The following is a 21,433-nucleotide window of genomic DNA, read 5'->3' as shown; positions in this document are numbered from 1 at the left end:
ATACAATGCCTCTCTTGGATCTCCTGCAGGTGGCCTGTTTGCCAGTATGAAGGCCTGTGTCGCCATATATCCTGCTTCCGGGGCTTTAGGGATAATGTTTCCTCGTGTGTCGATCGACATGAAGGACATGTCGAGGTTCTAGACCAGATGATCCCTCTCTGCCTCCGGTATGTTCTGCAGCCGAGATCTCGCCCTGTTACGGGCGTCTCTGTGGTTGTCTCCCGAAGTTCCTGAATTCGGCTCAGCTCAGCCCTTCGCCTGCTTGACGCAGAAGCTGCGTCCTTTCTCCTATTAAGCTCAAATGTCTGCTTTTCAAGTTCTCGTGCGGCTCGGGCGAGCTTATATTGATATGCTTGTAGTTCCTCGACAGTTGCAGTCGTGCTCATCGGCTCTGTGCCGTCCATGGCTCTTGCCGCTCTGTCCCAAGCTTCTTGCGGGAGTTGCACCCTTAGTCGCGGTGTAGGCCCGACATATTTGGTGCCCAAACCTCGCCTGAGATCAGCGGGATCGACGTATGGGTTTCCCGCATCATCGAAAGCCTCTGACGTCTCCGGTTCAGCTCGGCTCGCTTCCCCAATGGCGTATACTTGGTGATGTGTTGAAGCTTGATTGTCATCGATATTGGTGACACCGTCGTATAGATCGGCGAAGACCTCACGAACAGAAGCAGATCGATCGATGAAATCGAAAGTGTCGACACCGCCCGAGTCGCTGCTTATATTTGAGTCCGCAGATGACCCGACGGATATGTTGCTGAAGATCTTGACGAGTTCTCCGCTTGAGGCGAGCTTGGTGGAGATTGTCGACGAGACCTCCTCGTCGCCGGACTCGATCGATAACACCGATCTCGACGAATCGGAATCAGCTGCAACCGATCTCGACGAATCCGATATTGCGAGACGATGAGATCCCTCCTTCCTGACGCGGAAGTGGAACCTTCTGAACGCCATGTCCATGGGCTCCTCCAGATACGCATATGCATCCATACGGGAGGGTGGGTGAGGAACAAAATCGACTAGAGTGGTTTCGATCTGTTTACCTCGATCCATCATGTTGCTTGCTACCGAAGATGTTGATGATGTCGAACGTGCCATCGAGATCAGATCCTTGTCGCCTCTAGTCCCCACGGTCGGCGCCAATTGACAAGGGATTAACTTGTCAATGCCTACGGGTTGTAGGCTAGGGTTTAGTTGGAAGTAGAGGGCAAGTAGATCTCGAAGGTTTCAGCCGGAAAAGTACTCGACTGCTATGAAAACTAGGGTTGCGTAAACAACGATTCGATCCTCTCTTTGTCCCTCGACTCCCCCTTATATAGGAGGCGGAGCCGAGGATTTCGTATTACACAAGTTTACAGATTTCTGGGAGACTCTTTGAGTTTAACCCGTGAAGTTACAAATCTCCTCATTCCTAATAAAACTCTATCTTTTCTTAACAACTAATTGGGCTTCCGAACTTCCTTTTCTTCAACTTCATGGGCCTTCAGTAAACCCCGGGTGCCATCTTCGGCAGGCCCATTGGGGATGCCTATGTCAACAACCCATGTTTTATTTCTGTTATTTTTGCTTTGTTGAGCCTTGGAAGTTATTGCTACTGTAATAACCTCTCCTTATCGTTTTTATTTCATTTTTGTGCCAAGGGTATCCTCTAATAGAAAGAAAGCAGTGTTTGGGGTATTTGCAATTCTGAAACAGATTCTGTGCTGGTCACGAAAAAATTCTTAAATATCGCCAGAACGTTATTTTGAGCTGAAATTTTTTGTGCCAATGACCCGGTATGTTAGCTAACTTAGCATTTTTTGATTTGAGCAACAGAACAATTTCTTTAATTTTCGATCTCTGCCTACTGGTCTGTTTTGACAGATTTCTGCCATGTTTTGCGTTTGCGTCTTATGCTTCATTTTTTAGTTCTTTTGTGAAAAAGAGCTTTGGGAAGAAGTATCTACAGTAGCATATGTTAAAATGAGTGTTTGATATGTGCCATTACTGAAGCCTTGCTGGTTTCATATATTTTTATTTGCACTAATATTGCTAATGAATTGTGCTGAGTTTTGTGTGAAGGAAGTTTTCAAGTGTAGGGAGAGAAAAATGATGCAATAAGATGAAGCATGGACAAGAGCTCAAGCTTGGGGATGTCCCCTGGACCCCCCAAGAAATATCCAAGAAGTACAAGCGTCAAAGCTTGGGGATGCCCAACGCATCCCCTCTTCATCAACAAAAAGCACCAGGTCATTTTTTAACACGCTATATTTTTATTCCTTCATGTGATATGTGTTACCCTTGGAGTGTCTTTACTTTTTGTTGTGTGTTTACTTTCAATAAAGTTGGATCTCATCATTCATGTTTACTTTGGAGTGAGACACGCTCCACCGCTTTGCATATTTACTTTGGAGTGAGACACGCTCCGCTGTTTTGCATGTTTATTTTGGAGTGAGACACGCTCCACTGTTATGCATTTTGCGTTGGAGAGAGACACGCTCCACTTTTATATTTATTTGTGTATCAATAGCTCTCTGGACATTTACTTGTTTTTCATATATGAGAGTTTTTTTGGTTTCATTTGGTTCAGGGGCGAAGCTAGAGCAAGAAATCATTGGATTCAGCTCTTGGTATTGTAGTGTAATCTTCCACTAATTTGCAATACCATGGACTAATTTAACAAAAGGTTTGGTATATTTTGTGGGGTTCAGCTGAACCCAATGGTTCTATACCAGCTCCGCCACTGATTTGGTTGGCGTTGGAAGCATGAAAAAAGTTTTATGTGTATGTGATGCAAATGGAAGCATTTTTAGACTGTGGCATAGTTATTTTTGCATATCTTGCTAGATGTTATTATCATGATGAGCTTGTTAATTATGTTTTCATTATTATTAGTCTCAAATACTGAGAGTGTTTAGTGTGTCATTGAAGGTTTCATGCATTGTTTTTAGCATACAATAGAAAAGCATAATATTGTGGTATATATTCTCCTGCGAATGTTTTTTTGGGTCGACTTGGCACATGTTGTGCAACATGTTATGACTACATTCCAGTCAATTTTTGCCTCTATGATCATTTAGTTTGCAACTTGTGTATCACTTTATGCTTTGATTAATATATTTTGTCGCTGTGCATGATTATGGCCATTATGCTCTCTTAGTTGGTCGCACCCGGTCTTTTTCTAGCCTTCATTTGTATGAGTATTTTATTCATGCATCCAACCACCAAAAACCAAATATGTCAAAGTGTCCACCATTTCTACCTATATGTGGTATTTCATTGCCATTCCATAGTAGTTTGCTCATGTGCTACCTTTAAATTTCAAAGTATTATATTTTTGTTGCTCATGGGAAAGTAGTCAAAAATGACTATTGTGCCTAGCATGTGTTCCTTGTGTAACCGTAGCTCTTTTAAGTTGCTTTTTGTGTGATAACCATTGAAATACTGGGGACACCTCAGCGTGCTTTGCCGCTGAATATCATGTGGGTTGCTATGCATGTTCATCTTGTCTGAAATGAAGGAGATTATCCATGAAAAATAGTTTGAGTATACATTTTTGTTAGAGAAGAACATTGGGCCGCTAACCGAAGCCATGTATCAGGGTGGAAGTTTCAGTTGGACAAATCCTCAATCTCTTATGAGAAAGCTTCTATCAATAAATAAAATAAGAGGATTCCATTTATCTGTTGCTCGTGTCGTCCCGGTATGGATGTCCCAAGTTGAAGATGCTTTAAAATGAGAAATCAAAAGCAATGCATCTCCTAGGACCTTTGTACAGGAGGCACGGGGGTACCCCTTTGTGATACTCGGTTAAAACAACTTGTATGTGATGAGAGCTAATGGTGATCCGCGGTGAGTAGGACGAGGTGTGAACACTAGTAGCAATTATGCATGAGGCTTGCGATTTAGAAGTAGCACTTTTGCACAACCCATATGCTTTGTACTTACCGTTGACATCATCCACCTCTCAAAAGTGTATTTTATACTCTTGTTGTTTCAATAAAAGGCTCTAGCACATGAGTGATCTTACTTGCCTCTCAAAGAGAGGCCTTCTTTTACTTTTATGTTGAGTCTCCACCTTCTAGTTTATGCACCACTTATGAGAGCATAGTTGTCATTCTTAGTTTTATGTGCATGGTCCCAAGATTTTATTGATTGATTCATAATTATGATATTGCATGTTCAAAATTTTTGTTTCTAGTCATCCTTATAATCTTTTAAAGGTGTCCAAGCATTTATGTTTTGCTTCCACTTATGGGACAAGCTGAGTACCACTTTATTATGTATTTATGCTATGCTCTTGACAATCAGTTTGCTTTCCATGCACGTTATACATCTATTCATGTTTTAGCATGGTTATTAAGTTTCATTGTTTGATTATATCTATCATGCTTATGTTAGGATTCTATGATTCCAGCTATGCTTGCTTTTACACTTAGATTGATCAAAGTAGTGTGACAACATGTCACCTCAAAAATTATTTGTTTGTTATCACTTACCTACTCGAGGACGAGCAGGAGTTAAGCTTGAGGATGTTGATACGTCCCAAACGTATCTATAATTTTTGATGCTCCATGCTTGTTTTGTTACAATTCTTATATGTTTTATGTGCATTTTTCCACATTTTTTAGCATTTTCTGGGACTAACCTATTAACGCAGTGCCGCAGTGCCAGTTCTTGTTTTCTGCTGTTTTTGTGTTTCAGAAAAATTGTACATGACAATTTCTCGGAATTGGACGAAACAAAAGCCCGAGTCTTATTTTTCCGGGATGAAGACGGAGCCAGAAGGACACGCGCAGGAGAGCTGCCACGTGGTAGTACATAGGGCAGGCGTGGCCCCACCCTCGTCGCCTCGTTTGCTCCGCCCTTCCGCCTATTTATTCCTCGTATCGGGAAAACCCCAAGGACCCGAGCCTCCATCCACGAAAAGTTCCGCCGCCGCCGTCAACCGAAACCCTAGTTCGGGAGGGTTCTCCAGTCCATCCCGGCACCCTGCCGAGAGGGAAATCACCGCCGGAGGCCTCTACATCGCCATGTCTTCATCTGAGGTGATGCGTGAGTAGTCCTCCACGGGACCATGGGTCCATAGCAGTAGCTAGATGGCTGTCCTCTCCTGATCTTGTGAGTTGTCTAACATGATCAAGATCATCTATTTGTAATTGCTACATGTTGGTTTGATGTGGATCCGATTTATAGAGAGATTGCTTTGGTTGAGATTATGTATTATGTTATTATGATCTTGCATGCTCTACATTTCTAGTAGATGCTCTAGCCAAGTAGATGCTAGCGACTCCAACAGGGAGTATTTATGCTCGATAGTGGGTTCATGCCTCTATTTAACCATGGGAAGTGACCTTGTTCTCTACGGTTGTAGATGTGATGTTGCTACTAGGGAGAAAACAGCGGTGTTCTATTCAAGGGTAGTTTCATCGTTTACTTTACACACATTGCTTAAAGCGATAGTCCGTTGCTTGCAACTTAATACTTGGAGGGTGTCGCGGATGCAATCTCGAAGGTGGATTATTAGTCATAGATGCAGTTGGATTACGGTCTATGTATATTGTTGTAATGCCCGCATACTTTCATAGCATGTATTATGCACCAACCATTAGCATAGAATCTATGTTTGTCAATTGCCCATTTGTAATTTGTTTACCCAACATATTTATTTTATTGGGGAGGCACCTCTAGTGAACTGTGGACCCCGGTCCTTCTTCTTTTAATTGCAATCTTCTACAGCATTTTTATGTTCTGTTCTCTGCAAATAATTCTTCTTCCACACGGTCCGTTTAATCCTTTGTTTTCAGCAAAACCAGTGAGCTTGACAACCTCGCTGAAAGTTGGGGACAAAGTACTTGGTTGTTCGTGTGCAGGTCTCCACGTTACTGCTGATGCCGGCAGTGCACCCTGCCACGAGTTGGTTCGCAACACCTCGGGAGAGAACGTTTTTCTCCTACTGATCGATAAACCTTGGTTTCTTGCGAGGAAAACTTCACGATGTGCTCATCATACCTTCCTCTTGGGGTTCCACTCAATGTTGCGCATAAATTCTCCTTTATCAACTCCGCGCTCAGCACTCACCCGCTCAGATGACCGCAATTCACTCTTACCCTCTCACCCCACTCGTCCTCCCCTCTCACCTACACTTGGGCATAGGCAGCCTTGCCTAGAAGGCCCGACCCGGCCCGAAAATCTTGGGCTGAGCCCGGCCGGGCTGGGCTTGCCTGTCGGGCCAAGTTTGGGCCTGAATGTGGAGCCTGAACGTCGGGCGGGGCCAGGCTCCGGCTTGCAGGAAACATGATTTTGGCTTAGTTCGGGTCGGGACGGGTTCAAGCCTGGTTTGTAAGCCTGAAGATCGGGCCGGGCACCGGCCTAGGAATTTAAGTTCGGGATTTTTCTGGCCCAGTCTAGCCCGAAACCCGGCCCGGCCCGAGAAATGCCCAGGTGTACTCTCACCCTCCCTCGTCGGCGCTATGTCCGTCACCCGCACAACCGCCGCGCTCTCGTGCGCCCGCCAACACCCTCTTCCTCGCGAGTTTTGCAATTATTTCATCTTGAGGCTTCTCAAGAGTTTCGAGTTTCTCTTCAAAAGAAGCTACGATTTCTTGTTCTTCCTCAAGAGCATTTTTAATAAAGCAATTTCAAGAGAGTCTTCTCTCTCAATTCTACATTTTTCATCAAGGATCTCTTCTAGTTGTCCTAAACGAGACATAAGAGACCCAACATGTCTTTTGTTATCACATTGCAAGTTAAAGATGAACTCATCGAAACCAAGCATTTCATGTTTCACTTTTAGACTAGCATGATCAACCCCTAGATTATTTTGCGATTTAGGACGAACTAAAGTAACCTCATCATCATCACCTTAGGGACGCGAAGCTCATCAACAAGCCTAGATCTACACCGGTCGTGTTCCAACTGCTCCACTCACTACCTCCACGGTCCACCATGCTTTGAGCAACCTTATGGATCACAAGGCACAAGCGACCATGTATCTCGCGATGACCCCTCATGGCAGGATGGCATGGTTCAACGCTTTCCTGACGAAGTATTATCTGTGAGGAGCCGGAGCATTGGATGCTTGTTTTCTTGCTTGTTCTGTTGCTGATGATGAACACCGCATCCATGATGTATATTTTGGGAGTAGCTAGGGTTAATCTGCACTGATGGCACGTCTGTATATTTTGCGAGGTGGTATTTACGTAACCACTCGGTTGATGAACTTATGTTGCATCATGAGCTGCTGCTCGTGACCTCGTGGTGCAACTCCACTGGAACTATTATCTGTATGTTAGCCTTGAAACTATTATCCGTATGTTAGCCTTGCTAATTATGCGATCTATGATTATTGTCCCGTTATTTCCTATTTCATCGAGGGAGCATATACGGTGAACGGGTAAGCTCACCAAAAAAGGTAGGATTTGATCGTATTCAACACGATAGTCGTAACCAAACAGCCGTTGCATTTGCTTTAATGCGATTTATGGGAAATCAAACGGTCAAAGATTTTGCTTCACAACTCATGGGTAGTAGGAATTATTTGCAACCAAACAACTTACACAATGTGAATTAGAGGTTTGCATTTTCCCAAACAATATTTTCTATAGATACGAGCAACCTGCGAGCAACCAATCATACCCAAACCAATGGAAACACCTAGCTGGCAAGCCTAATCACAGCACGCTCCAGATGCAAAATAGTGAACCATCTCTGGAGAGAATGCCACTCAGGCGTGATCTGCCACCGCCAGGCAGCGACATGGGGCTTCTGTATCACCTCAAGGCAATTGATCCAGTCGATGCAGGTGATGAAGAGTAATCACCATACAGAACTCTCTAGCATACTTGCAACTGAGTGAACAATTCATTGCAAACATAGGTGCATGAATAAAACGGGGAATCCCAATCAGCCATTTACGTCAAACAGATTGTTGGGCTTGGCATTATGATAGATCAGGTATTTTCTCCGTTAGAACGGCGTACATACCAGAATCGTCTAATACGGAAGAGGAAGAACGGAACTGGAAGAAACTTTGGAAGGTTGCAGTTCCATCTAAGTTGCGGCTCTTTGCATGGAGGCTTGCGAGGTCATCCCTGCCGACGGACGAAGTGCGAGCTCATAGGCATATGGCAAACTCTCCTAGGTGTCCGGTATGCAATGCTGCTAATGATACATGGAGACACTTTCTTCTTGAGTGTGATATGGCTCATAGCGTGTGTGTTCTCAGAGAGGACGATCTGATGGTGCCTGTTTTTGATGATGAGACAACCAATCCGAAGCAATGGCTGTTTGCACTGAGCAACTCCCTCTCAAAGGCGAAGTTTGTTGAAACACTGGTTACGTTGTGGACGATTTGGTGGTCTCGGCGCAAGCTTATTCACGAAGGTGAACAGCAGGCTCCGTTGTCAACGCATCATTTCATCAACAGATACCTCGCAGAATTGGAGCAAGTTGTGAAAAAAGAACCGGTGCCAAGACAACAACCGATAGTAAGGGTGAAGGGAAGATGGATTCCGCCGGCGCCGGGGGTCACAAAAATTAATTGTGATGGGGCGGTTTCGAGATCAGAGATGAGGGGTGCAATGGCTTGTGTGAGCAGGGATGACCAGGGAGTCTTTCTTGGTGCATCTGCAACGATATATGAGGGAGTGATAAACCCATAAGTTCTCGAGGCGTTGGCTTGCTCGGAATCCCTATCTCTGGCCAAGGATATGCTGGCTTCAAGAGTTCATATTTCCTCTGATTGTTTGAATGTGATCAAGGAGATTGAGGAGGGCAGCTCTATGGGGCAAAATTGCATGGTCATCAACGAGATCCTGCTGAGGAGACGCAGTTTTATTGAGGCTACATTTAGCCACGAATGGCACGCTGCGCGTCGCACCGCCGCCGGGTTCCGCCGACCTCGTGCTCGTCGGTAGCCGACAGCACCATCTGCGCCCCGCTTCCCGACCGCGGCACCGACACCCTACCGGAGGACCTACGCTCCGGATCCACCTCCTCCTCCACCCAGATTTGTAGTGCGACCTCCTCGAGGACCTACCGGCGCATGTGCACGTCCTCTTCCTCCTCAGACTGGGCCGCTCTCGCTCCACGCAATCGTAAGCACCCTCAATCGACTCCTCCTCTGCTTGTTTAGATCGATTAGATGACATTGTAGATCGCATAGTTGTCCGGCCGCTCAGATCGATGTGAATGTAGATAGGATTCGTGGCAATGTGCATACGTGTGCTTGACAGTGGTAGTGCTTGCCATGCCAAGCTCAAGCACCATGATGGACTTGACAATGTCAAGTCCATGCCAGTGCTTGTGCTTGACATTGATATTGTCCATGATAGTGCTTGTGTTTGGCATTGCCAAGCTCAAGCACTATGATGGACTTGACAGTGTTTGTGCTTGGCATTGCCAAGCTCAAGCACCATGATGGACTTGATAGTGCGTGTGCTTGTGCTTGATCTTGTCATTGCTAACTCTTTGCATTGTCATTGCATCTGCAGAACCGGCCCTTTCTGGACGCAAGGGACATGGCTGTCCGGGTGCAGCTGAGTGACCCCAACGTAGAGTTCATGGAAGCCCACTGGCGGATCACCACGCCAAGGGTTCACGCCGGCCGTCCTGCTGACCTGGGGCACGCTGCCAGGCAGCGGATGCGGGCGTTCTTCGTGTAGGTAGAGAGCCAGGACCTACTTGCCCTCGCTGTGCCGCCCTACATTGAGCAGCTCCTGATCACCAAGTACAAGCTCAAGAACAATGGCCCCTCGGTGAAGGTGCCGCTTGAACATGGGCCAGCGTTGCGAGTGGAAGGTGCAGCTGCAGTAGACAGGTCAGCGCGTCGGCTTCATCAAGTCCTGGAGCGAGTTCGCCCCCAGGCTTTTACTCCGCGTCGATTACTCCGTGTCGATGACACGTTCGTCTTAACCCCTCAGGACGACAGCTTCAAGGTTGACGTCTTCAGGAAGGAGACATCCTGCTCCAGCATCTTCGGCTGCAAGAGGCACCGCGAGGGCCCTTATGTTGATCCTCGCCGTTAAGGTGCTGCTGCTTGATCGTTGTCTCTCTTTATGTCTGATCCTCGCCGTTAGTAGTTGTGCTAGCCTCTAGGAGACTGTTAAACACTTGCTTTTGTGCATGTGACTGTCATGTTGGCCTATAGAGGCCGTTGAACAATGCTTTTGGACCTTGGTAGTTTGCCCCCAGGTTTAGGTAGGCGTCTTACCACTCTCTGACGATAGATTAGGTACTCTGTGCTATGACTGTGTGCTGTGATTATGATCGTGTTTCAGCTATTTTCTGTGCCGTTATGTAATGGTAAGGTCACCATATTGGTGAGGAGAAGCTTTTATCAGGGTGCCCAAAATGGCAACCAAATACATGTGATGGAACATATCCAAACAATCTGCACTTGTGTTCGTGCCGATGCAGCACAGAATGTCAAACAATGGGCCAAAAGTCGCCCGTGGCTCGTTCGTGACACGCAGGGACACCCGTCTCGCTGCGCCAGTGGTGCACAAATCTGGACCAGCCTACCAAACGCGCCCTTGCTGCAGATTCCGCAGATTCTCAATGTTCATAACATCTGACCGCCACCGTACAAGGAAACGTGGACATCTAAACTACAAACATTGGTACTAAAACAACTACTAACATAACAAGTTTGTTAACCAACAACAACAACCACAAGGCTCAGTTTTCCCAACAGAGCAATCAACTGGTTCATCAAAGCGTTTCATCTTGGGTACCACTTTGACCGAAGTAACGAATGCTCATGTTCGTCTCCTTAGGCTGAGAGCCGTAACCCTCCAAATTCCCCAAAAAAGCAGCGAGGCCAAGTTCCTAGCTGCCCATCCCAATTGAAAATACGCATACACCTACAGCCAGAAAATCACAGATATGCTTTTAAGTCAAATAATGTAGTGTCGTTTCCAGCTTGTAAAAAGAATCACAGTGAGATCATCATCGAGTAATGTTGAGTCAATAACCAACTCTGCACAGCCAAATCAGAATAAAAAAGCAGCAGCAAGGCGAATGAAGTGGAGAGGTTAGCCTGAGCCGACTAAAACTTTGTGAGCTCTCCTTTGGCTAATACAGTGTGTACTTGTATATGTGTGTACACTACACATGTTTGGTTCGGCAGTCCTATAAGAAGTCAGTCGTCCCTTCGGGGACATCCGATAAGAAGTCAGTCAACTAGTTTGGCTGAGATGCATCAATCTAAAGAGAGATTAATGACTCTGGCCTAAATAAAGGTAAACAAAACTGTTGAAATTTAACTCGACACATGCTGAAAATCTGAAACCAGTAGGGAAGTGGGAGAAATAGCCGAAGTTTTTAAATGTCTAAAGCCAACTTGAAAGAAAGTAAATCATAAGCTGTTCCATCATTTCATCCTCCAAGTGAAGTTGGTGATTATAAACTGAACTGCTACACAAAGAGAACCATTTGGAACTCGATACTTACAAAACCAAATGAACAGTTAAACCAATGCAAACGAAGGTAAGAAAAACGGTACCTTCTGCGCTAGCAATGCCGGAAGATCGCACCATCAGTGGTGATTGTTGTTGTAAGAACTCGCTCTAACTATATAAACCTGCATCGTGAGATAAATGGATTTTACCCATTACTAGGCCTTACAAGAATCCCTAATTTTCATGTACAGCTAAAAAGCCAGGCTATGGAAAGTTAATATCTGAACTATTTCCTGTACTTCATGTCAGATTCTGCAAGTCCAAACAGGCACAATTTCTCACTCCTTCAATAATTAGAAACAGTTCCTAGTTACAATTGTAGATACGCATGTGGCACTGCACAGTAATGTAAGCCTACAACATGCAGAAAAATAGGTGTTGTATGCAATTAACTCTAGTTATTATATGGCCAGAAGCCCAGAATCTAGTAACTTTTCCATATTGTTAATCAACTTCAAATCACTGCAGCATGGATGAACAAAAACTATGGACTTATACATTAATGAGGATGACTCCAGTAACCCACACAGCAAGAAATTTGCAGAATCATTAGGCAACATTTAGAGTCGAAAAGGTACCACAGAAATTCGATTCAATACGATGCAGGGTCTCTTAAAAAATCACGTGTTCCAGTCATGCTATCGAGAGAAACTTTCTTTTCTCAAAGCACCCATCTAAACTCACGCGTGGAGAACAGGTTGAACCTTACCTTGAATTTTCTCCTCTCTATCAGCTGGAACACCAAGCAGTCACCATCAGCCAGCTCTTGGTGAGCACAAAATGCTCTCCACCCGTTAAGATAACCCCCCAGTACTTATGATGTGTGTACGTGACATGGTAGAGCATGTCAAACTCCTTATTCACCTCATCCACCAGAGCCATCACCTCATCATGCACGGGGAGATACTGCTTGAAGTGCACTGGGATAGTCTGCCAGATAGCGCAACAAATTACCATCCAAGAACAAATTGCATTGCAACAGACCGACAACTGCCATACCAGCGTTCCCGATTTGGTGGCGGAACTGTGGGACATAGGCTTGATGAAGGCTGGGTGGTCCGAGCCCAGCTGGGCCTTGAGCTGTTCGGCCTTGGCAACAGCATAGGCTCTCTCTTCGTTGGTCGCGTACACTGGAACTGGATCAGGTGATTCGGTCTTTACATCGCCATTCGCCTTCCTAATGCGGTAGTCGGGCTGCTCTGGGAGGCTGGCGATGCGGCCAGACCGCCGGGTTGGGGCGTCCAGCCTCGGATTCCGAGGCATCAGCAGCTTGTCCTGTGGCAGCAAGCGAACCAGACGGGGGTCAGCAACGAGACAAGGGGGCAGAGAAGGCAGGACATTTTGTCCCGGAGAAGAGTGGATCTGACTGGCATGGGCTTGGCGGCGGCCTGGCGGACGGCGGCGGAGAGCTTGTGCACCCGCAGCTCATCCAGCTTGCGCTTGTTCTGCTCGATCTGCCTCCTGCGCTGCTCCTCGTACGAGTTCACCTCATCCATTTTCCTCACCTCGCTTTTCCTCTGCTGCTTTAGTTGTTCTTTCGGCTGTTTGGAGGAGGAAAATGAAATGGGGATTTCGAGTAGAACTATCAACAACTGAAGGAATTGGGGAACCATCGTAAGTACTGAATGAAACAGATGCAGCACACCAGCCTTCAGTTACTCATGCAACAAATAACCAATACAAATTCAATCTCAATAGACAAAACATCATTTCTGATTAACCGGCAAGGTTGCACACATCAACGAAGTAAGAAAAGGGCTACAAACAAACAGAAGCTACTTTGCAAATCATGAATTACCATTGGTCCATTGCTAGCAGCCTAGCACGATGGGTGGCTTCAGTTATTAGCATTGTACTTGAGATGGAATATAAAAAAACTCAAAAAAGAAAAAGAGAGAGATGGAATGAACACATTCTCAGCGATGAGACAGATAAATACAGAAAAACTAGCATGGATATTGTAGACTAGTTGTTGGAGAGAGGGAGAGATCAGGGATGATGGAGGGGAACACGAACCTACTGCCTCAGCCCTCAAGGCGGAGATTGGGCCGGCGGTGTGCAGCACGAACGGGTCGCCTTGCCGATCTGGGAGACGAGTCGACGCGGAGGAACGAGCTGAGAATTGGGGCGGTGGACGCGTCCGAGATGTCGGCGGCGGCGGTGTTCTAGGGCGTGTGCGAGGTGGAGGCGTTGGCCGAGGGTCGGGTGGAGGCGTCGGCGGCGGCGTGTCCAGGGGCTCGGCCGCTCGGCCGTGTGGGCGTGCGTTCTCCTGGACGTTCACTATTTTTTTTTCCCTCATAGTACTTACAGCTTCCTGGGCCTGAAAGCGATTTCTCCATGGCCCAGCCAGTTAGCTTCGGCGAGAGTGACAGGTACAACGGTTTTTCCATCTATTTCCAGGGTTTTCTCTTCTTCTTCTTTTCATTTTTCGCTTTTCTTTGCTTCTTTGTCCACTTTTTTTACTTTCCCTTCAATAAAAAATTGTCAGATTTATAAATTTTTCAGATTAAATTTTTTTCAAATTCCATAATTATTCAAACTCGAATTTAATTCAAATCTAAAATTTGTTCAAATTAAAAAATTATTTAAATTCATAATTGTTTAAACTCAAAAATTATTTTAAAATTTTAAAAAAATTCAATTTTAAATTTTCTCCATTTTGAAAAATGTTCAGATTTGGATTTTTTAGAAAAAAGGGGAAACCGAACCCACGGGAAGAAAGCCAGGAGAAACCGTGAAAAATCATACCGGCGAAAACTACCAGGAAGAAAACTAAAACTAGCACACCTTAGAGCGGAATGGGCTGGTCCACCCGTGAATGCGCTTGAGCCGTGCGCTATTAGCGCACGCAGTAAGCGGGGTATAGGGGCTCCCCTCCCATGTGTAGTAAAATGTATCATAATTCATAAACATTGCCCTAGAAATATATTTGTACAACGGTGTAGTTACATAGGTTTATAGGGTCCTGAATTAGTTTATACTTGCTTGAATTTGTAGGTACATTCCACGAAGACCGACCTTTTCGAAGGAAAGTTGAGCCACCGATAGCATGATACGTGACAACACTAGAATACCCTTGCCTGCGTGTATGCAGCCTCTGGTTGAGACTCCCAAACGCGGGCACCTTCGTGCCTTCTCGCGCTCGATCCCCATCAGAAGTACAATAGTTGGAGTACAAAGCACGAAAAAACAAAAACTACACATGAAAAATACATAAAGTGTGTAAAAAATTGAAGGTACACCAAAAGTACTCCCCATAGTGAAAATCGAAGTACAAAAAAAAATACACTCGTAGTGAAGCCGAAAGTACAGCAAAGGTCCGATACCGAAGTACACCCATAGTGAAACCAAAAGTACACCTAATTACAGTTGTGTTGAAACCAAAGTACACCCAGGTACACCCTTGGTGAAACCCAAAGTACAATTGTGGTGAAACTCGAAGTATAGTGTGCATTACGAAACTGAAATACTACTACACTGAAACCCAAGCACACCCAAAGTGCAGATGTGGTAATTTTGGAAGTACACCAAAACAAAAGTTTCACGAAACATATAGTTTTCAAGATCTCGATGTGGGATCTTAAAAATGAAAATGGTTCGTAACTTGGACAAAAGGTTCTCAAATTATTTTGTTTGAAAAATCAAATCTCGAAAAAAAACTGAACACCCACCCTCCCTATCTATCATCTCCAATCCTCACATTGTTTCCCTTGCAACATCACACAAGCAGGAAGACTACTTTCCGGGAGTTTCCTTACACCACGATAAACCACGTGTCAGGCAACGAGCATTTGGGAAACCTTCGTGAAGGTAGTTTAGTTTTCATGAATTTGTTGATCTAGTTTAGCTTCAAAAATTATTGTTATCCACTGACCTATGTTGTCCACAATCCAGAGCTCGCAGAGGTCTCCGCTTCCGTACCTATTGCAGCTAAGCTTGGCCAATGCGACGCGTACAACGTTTCCTCATGCCTTGGATCTAGGTTCGATCCTTGCTAAATAATTTTTTGTCTCTAAAACAACACTAGTTTTGTTGGTCAGTATTATGCCTAAAGTGTACCGGCTAATCTATTTAATTGATCCATCCGGATTCTTCTATATGCGGTTAGTTATGCGTAGATGTTAAGTAAATTCAAATAAAATAAAATCGTATATGATCATCGAAGGACGACGGATTGCATATTTGGTGAACAATTGATTTTTTTTTTTGGTTTGACACTGGTTCTTATGTATTAGAACTTTTTTAGGTTATTTAAGTAATTAATTATCAAACACATCTAACCTTGTAAAGAATCATCCAATCTCTTGGCCAGTTACACGACTTGGTTGTCTTTTCTTTGTCTCATTTACTTGACTTGGTTGTCTGAATTTTAACGCAGCTCTAGATTTTGCTTCACTGAATATTGTAATTTCAGTGCAACTATTTACTTTGCTCGGCGGAGAGGCCACCTCCCAAAACCTGGAGACCGGCGTGGGGAAGCCGATCTCGGAACAAAACCCGCGAGCGAGCTCATCGTCCGATTGCCCTCCTCTACTGGTCACCGATGAAACAAACCTAGGCGAAGGAGAATCAAGGACATCTTTCGCCGCCGCATATGGAACCTCCGAGTCGCATGAATCGTCACTGTCAGTGTCCTCGACGAGGACCTCGAACCTAGAGCCGACGGGGGAGAGATTTTCCGCGACCAGCGACCCCCCCCCCCCCCCACCGACCCCCGTAGATAGCGTCAGTCTCCGACGCCGGCCGGCGGCGGCACCCACATCGCCCTCCAGTGCACCAACGGCCATTCCGCCTTCTAGCATGACAAAATTATTAGGAGCTAGCCCCTTTCCTCCCTCCGCTATCCCTTTGTAACTTTTCATTCAGTTGTGGATGCATCTGTAATATGTGGAACTTTCTGGTTCCACCCCTTGTTTCAGACTTAACATAATAATATACAGGGAACTTTGCCAAAATAAAATGATAAAAACTGCTCGAGGACCTCTATCCCTTCTGTGCGGGCTCGGGCGGGCTCCTCAAGCCCTCAAATGGTTTGCAAAAATTGCTCTGTGCCAGGCCTACCGCTCGATTACACCTGGATAGCAAACGTGGAGTATTTGGGCCGGGTTGGGATGAAGCGTGTTGTGTGTGTTGGCCAGTTGGTTATCCATTTCGTTTGTGCTTCAGTGAATTCTTTCTCCTCTCCTCACAGGCTCGCACCATGCGTGTTACCACATTCCAAACCGATGGAAATGGCACAGCTGGCAAGCCTAATCACAGCATGCTACAGTAATCAAGGATGCGAAATAATGGAACATCTCAGGAGAGAATGCCGGTCAGGCTCAGGACATGGCGCTTGCATATCACCTCCGAGCCAGCAGGCTCAAGACAATTGATCCAATCAATGCAGGGGGTGGAAGAGTAATCACCATACAAAAATCTGCAGCACACCGGCAAAACTGAGAGAACAATTCACTGCAAAAACAGTTCATGATTAAAACAGGGAAGAAATAACAAATTCACTGAGATTAATTCTCGCTGCCCAGTTGGAGCGCATGCACCACATGCGCAGTTTCTTGCTGCAGATTCGCGTTGCAGCTGCTGATTCTCAATGTTCATGGCATCTGACTGGCCCGGCAGAGGAAATGCAAACATCTAAACTACAAACATTGGGTACTAAAATAACTACTAACCGAGCAAGTTTGTTAACCAACAACAACCAGGCTCAGTTTTTGCAACAGAGCAATCAACTGGTTCATCCAAGCTTTTTATCTTGGCTACCACTTTGACCAAAGGAACAAATGCTCATGTACGTCTCCTTAGGTTGAGAGTCTGCCACCCTCCAAATTCCAAAAAAAAAAAAACAGTGCGCCATGTTCTCAGCTGCCCATCCCAATTCGCAATTGAAAATATGCATACACCTACAGCCAGAAAATAACAGACATCATGCTTTTATGTCAAATACATACTGCCGTTTCCAGCTTGTAAGAAGAATCAAACTGAGATCATCATTGAGTAATGTTTGATCTAATAACCAACCCAGAACAGCCAAGTTAGAGTATAGAAACAGCAGCAAGGAGAATGAAGTGAATAGGTTAGCTTGAGCAGAATAGAACTTGTGTGCTCTGCTTTGACTAGTACAGTGTCTACTTGAATAAGTGTCTACACTACATCTTCCAAGTGAACTTGGTAATTATGAATTGAGCTGCTACACAAAGTCAAGCATTTGGAACTAGATATTTACAAAACCAATTGAACGGTTAAACCAACGCAAACGAAGGTAAGAAACACTTTACCTTCTCTGCTGGCACTATTGGCAGCTCGCACCATCAGTGGTCATTTTTGTTGTAAGAACTCGCTCTAGCTATATAAACCTGCATCACGACATGAATGGATTTAAACCATTACTAGGCCTTACAAGAATCCCTAATTTTGATATACAATTAAAGTCAGGCTATGTAAAGGTAATATTTGAACACTTTTTTTTATAGATCTGGTTGAAATAGAAAAATTCTGTAGAACAATAGTAATCTTTCCTGTACTTCATGTTAAATTCTGAATGTCCAAACATGCACGATTTCTCACTCTTTCTATAATTAAAGACAGTTCCTAGTTACAATTATAGATATGCATGCGGCACTGTGCAATAATTCAAGTCTACAGCATGCAGAAACAAAGATGCTTGTAGGCAATTAGCTCTAGTTATTATATGGCCAGAACCGATCTTTTCCATATTGTACTCAATCAACTTCAAAACACTGCGTGGATGAGTAGTCAGAAAATATTGCTTGGATGAACAAAAATTGTGGACTCATACATTAATGAGGATGAGTCCAGTAAGGCAGTAACTAACATCTACGAAGCACCGATACTTCAAAACTTGCCGTATCTGCGTACCGTACTTCTCCGATACTCCGATACTCCACCGATACTCCGATACACGTATCGCTGGCGTATCCCATTTTCCCACATTAAAAAAGAAAGAAAAGAATGCCGATACTCCGACGATACTCCAACGATACTCCGACGATACCTGGAATCTACGAAGCACTGATACTTCAAAACCTCTGCTTTCTTTCTCCTTTCTGGTGTGCTACTGATGGTGAAGAAGCACGGCAGGCAGCCAGTCTTTTTTTGGTGCTATCGATACCTGGAGTGAGATACCAACGACATGTCATCCGCAGGCAGTGGCATGGTAGGCAGCCAGTCTTCTTTTGGTGGTAGGCTAGTGCTAAGATAGTTAGCTGCCTCCCCAAGGTACTGCTGGCTGCTGCCTCCCATATGTACCTGAGATTGGTAGCTGCTGCTTGCTTGCTGCTCTGCTAGTGCTAGTGCTAGGCCTTCGTACTGCTGCTTGATTGTTGCTCTCCCGTTTGACCCGATTGCTTGGCTGGCCAGGAAGTGAGATGGCATCTGCAGGAGGTCAATCTTCAGTTGGTCCTAGTGCAAGCAATTCCATAGACAGAAAATGGGGCAGTACTTCTATGTTCTATCCCATCTTTTGTATTTACTTCATTATGATTTTTGATTTATGGTCTATTATATTTTTGCATTTATACATATACTCGCCGTATCGCCGTTTCGCTGTTTTTTGAAATCGCCGTCTCCCGTATCGCCGTATCCGTGTTGCCGTATCGGTGCTTCGTAGACTAACATAGTAGCAAGGAATTCACAGAATCATAAAGGCTAATAGCACACAAATCTGATATGAACCGAGTATCCATTGTTGCTGCATACGATGCAGGGTACCTTAAAAACCCTGTGTTCCAGTCATGCCACTGAGAGCAACTTTCTTTTCTCAAAACACCCATCTAATTAAGATCGCGTGTGAAGAACAGGTTGAACCTCACCTTGAATTTTCTCCTCTCTATCTGCTGGAACACCAAGCAGTCACCATCAGCCAGCTCATGGTAAGCAGAATACGTTCTCCACCCGTTAAGACGCATATGATGAGTGTGGCTGATACGGTAGAGCACGTCAAACTCGTTATTCGCCTCATCCACCAGAACCATCATCTCATCATGCACGGGGAGATACTGCCTGAAGTGCCCTGGGATATTCTGCCATATAGCCAACAAATTACCATCCAAAAACCAATGGAGCACATTACAATAGACCAACAGGGAATGTTTTTGCCATACCAGATGCCTCGATTTTTTGGCGGAACCGTGGGACATAGGCTTGATGAAGGTTGGGTGGTCGGAGCCCAGCTGGCTGTTGAGCAGTTCGGCCTTGGTGAATGCATAGGCTCTCTCTTCGTTGGTCGCGTACACTGGAACTGGATCAGGTGATTCGGTCTTTACATCGCCATTCGCCTTCTTGACGCGGTAGTCGGGCTGCTCGGGGAGGCTGGCGATGCGGCCGGACCATCGGGTCGGGGCGTCCAGCCTCGGATTCCAAGGCATCCGCAGCTTGGTCTGCGGCAGCGAGCAAACACCAGATGGGGTCAGCAACGAGACAACGGAGATGAGAAGGCAGGACATTTTATTTTCGAGAATGAAGGCAGGACATTTTGTCCCGGAAGAGAGTGGATCTGACTAACCGGCATGGGCTTGGCGGCGGCCTGGCGGACGGCGGCGGAGAGCTTGTGCACCCGCAGCTCATCCAGCTTGCGCTTGTTCTGCTCAATCTGCCTCCTGCGCTGCTCCTCGTACGAGTTCGCCTCATCCATTTTCCTCACCTTACTTTTCCTCTGCTGCTTTGGTTGTTCTTTGGGCTGTTGGAGGAGGAAAATGAAATGGGGATTTCGAGTAGAACTATCAACAAATGAAGGAACTAAAATTTGGGAACCATCGCAGGTCGGGCGGCGCCGTTCAAATTTGGGGAACAGAAGTGGAGCGAAGGTAAAGCCGCAAACCCAGGAAGCACCGACGTTGGAGTTGGGCCTTTCCGAGTTTTATTATTCTACTATCATCCAAGCAGGCGGCCCACAGGCCCATCTCATTCTTTGTGAGCTACTCAAGATTTGCTACAGCCAATCTTTGAGCACTACCTAGTATAGCTATAACAAACATTCTGCAACTATTATGTGATTGTGCTTGCAGTCCAATGGGCACAATTTAGCTTACGCCTTTCCCTGACTCGTTACATACAGGCAAGGTAACATTTTCTTTTATAATGGAGCAGAACACCCTCTGCATTTTGCAAACAGACGCAGATGAGTTGATAGGTAACCAAACTTGGTTAAAACTTAAAAGATAGGCAGTCTAAGGTTATGATTTGGTGAACCGAAAAACATATCCTTCTGACTATATATCACCAATGCATGCATGACCTCTATTTACAGCAGCAAAGATCTATTAAATGGATAGTCAGCTTTTTTTGTTGGCATTTTCTTCAGTTCTAACTTGTGTTAATTTCGAGTTTTGACGCAGCAGACAAGGTAAAAAAGAAGAAAATCTGTAAACCTATTGCAGATGCAAAGAACTAGAATCAACAAACTACCTGCGAAGAATGCATTGTATGATCAAAAGATATAGTTGCAGATACACAATAAATAAACATGCAGCCAGAGATGGAACAGATGCAGCACACGCCAGCCTTGAGTTACTCATGCAACAAATGGGCAATAACCAATACAGACTCAATCACAATAGACACAACTCAAAAAAAAAAAAAAGGGGCTGCAAACAAACAGAAGTTACTTTGCAGCTCCTTGCAAAGTAAGGATAGACGTACTGATGCAGTCATATGCTGCATGCGAAGAGAACCAATTCTACAAACCAGGTGTACCATTGCTGGAACAGGATGTCAATACCTAGAAACCATGAATTGCCATTGGTCCATTGCTAGCCGCCTAGCACGATGGGTGACTTCAGTTATTAGCATTGGACTTGAGATGGAATAAAAAAGAGAGATGGAATGAACACATTCTCAGCGATGAGACAGATAAATACAGAAAAACTAGCATGGATATTGTGGAATGTTGTTGGAGAGAGCGAGAGATCAGGGATAATGGAGGGGAACACGAACCAACTGCCTCAGCCCTCAGGCGGAGATTGGGCCGGCGGTGTGCAG

The 21,433-nt window shown here is 45.1% G+C and overlaps 3 protein-coding genes across 3 annotated transcripts in view; all 3 read right to left on the bottom strand.

Moving 5' to 3' along the window:
• The window catches only part of LOC124707821 (B3 domain-containing protein Os06g0194400-like), a 42,655-nt gene extending 29,101 nt beyond the window's left edge, over positions 1 to 13,554 (bottom strand). Inside the window, exon 1 of the mRNA XM_047239514.1 lies at positions 13,454 to 13,554. The gene's annotated coding sequence lies outside the window, so the exon portion shown is untranslated. The remainder of the gene's footprint in view (positions 1 to 13,453) is intronic.
• Positions 10,284 to 13,210, bottom strand: LOC124707820 (B3 domain-containing protein Os06g0194400-like). Its single transcript, XM_047239511.1, is given in 6 exon segments — positions 10,284 to 10,840; positions 11,482 to 11,559; positions 12,147 to 12,260; positions 12,263 to 12,367; positions 12,437 to 12,712; positions 12,805 to 13,210. Coding segments are annotated over 5 exon segments (786 nt in total). The 5' UTR covers positions 13,051 to 13,210; the 3' UTR covers positions 10,284 to 10,840; positions 11,482 to 11,514.
• A 3,369-nt stretch (positions 13,555 to 16,923) lies between the features above and the next one.
• LOC124648836 (B3 domain-containing protein Os06g0194400-like) lies at positions 16,924 to 21,151 on the bottom strand. Its single transcript, XM_047188532.1, has 7 exons — positions 21,095 to 21,151; positions 20,485 to 20,550; positions 19,959 to 20,132; positions 19,558 to 19,833; positions 19,267 to 19,476; positions 17,713 to 17,790; positions 16,924 to 17,337 (listed from the first exon to the last, which is right to left on the bottom strand). The coding sequence occupies exons 1-6, from the start codon at positions 21,149 to 21,151 to the stop codon at positions 17,746 to 17,748; spliced, it is 828 nt and encodes a 275-aa protein (XP_047044488.1). The 3' UTR covers positions 16,924 to 17,337; positions 17,713 to 17,745.
• Positions 21,152 to 21,433: the final 282 nt, after the last annotated feature.

This window comes from Lolium rigidum, chromosome 4 (genome assembly GCF_022539505.1).
Source record: "Lolium rigidum isolate FL_2022 chromosome 4, APGP_CSIRO_Lrig_0.1, whole genome shotgun sequence".
NCBI lineage: Eukaryota > Viridiplantae > Streptophyta > Magnoliopsida > Poales > Poaceae > Lolium > Lolium rigidum.
The sequence above is the reverse complement of the archived record's forward strand: the minus strand, read 5'-3'. Positions and strand labels throughout refer to the sequence as shown.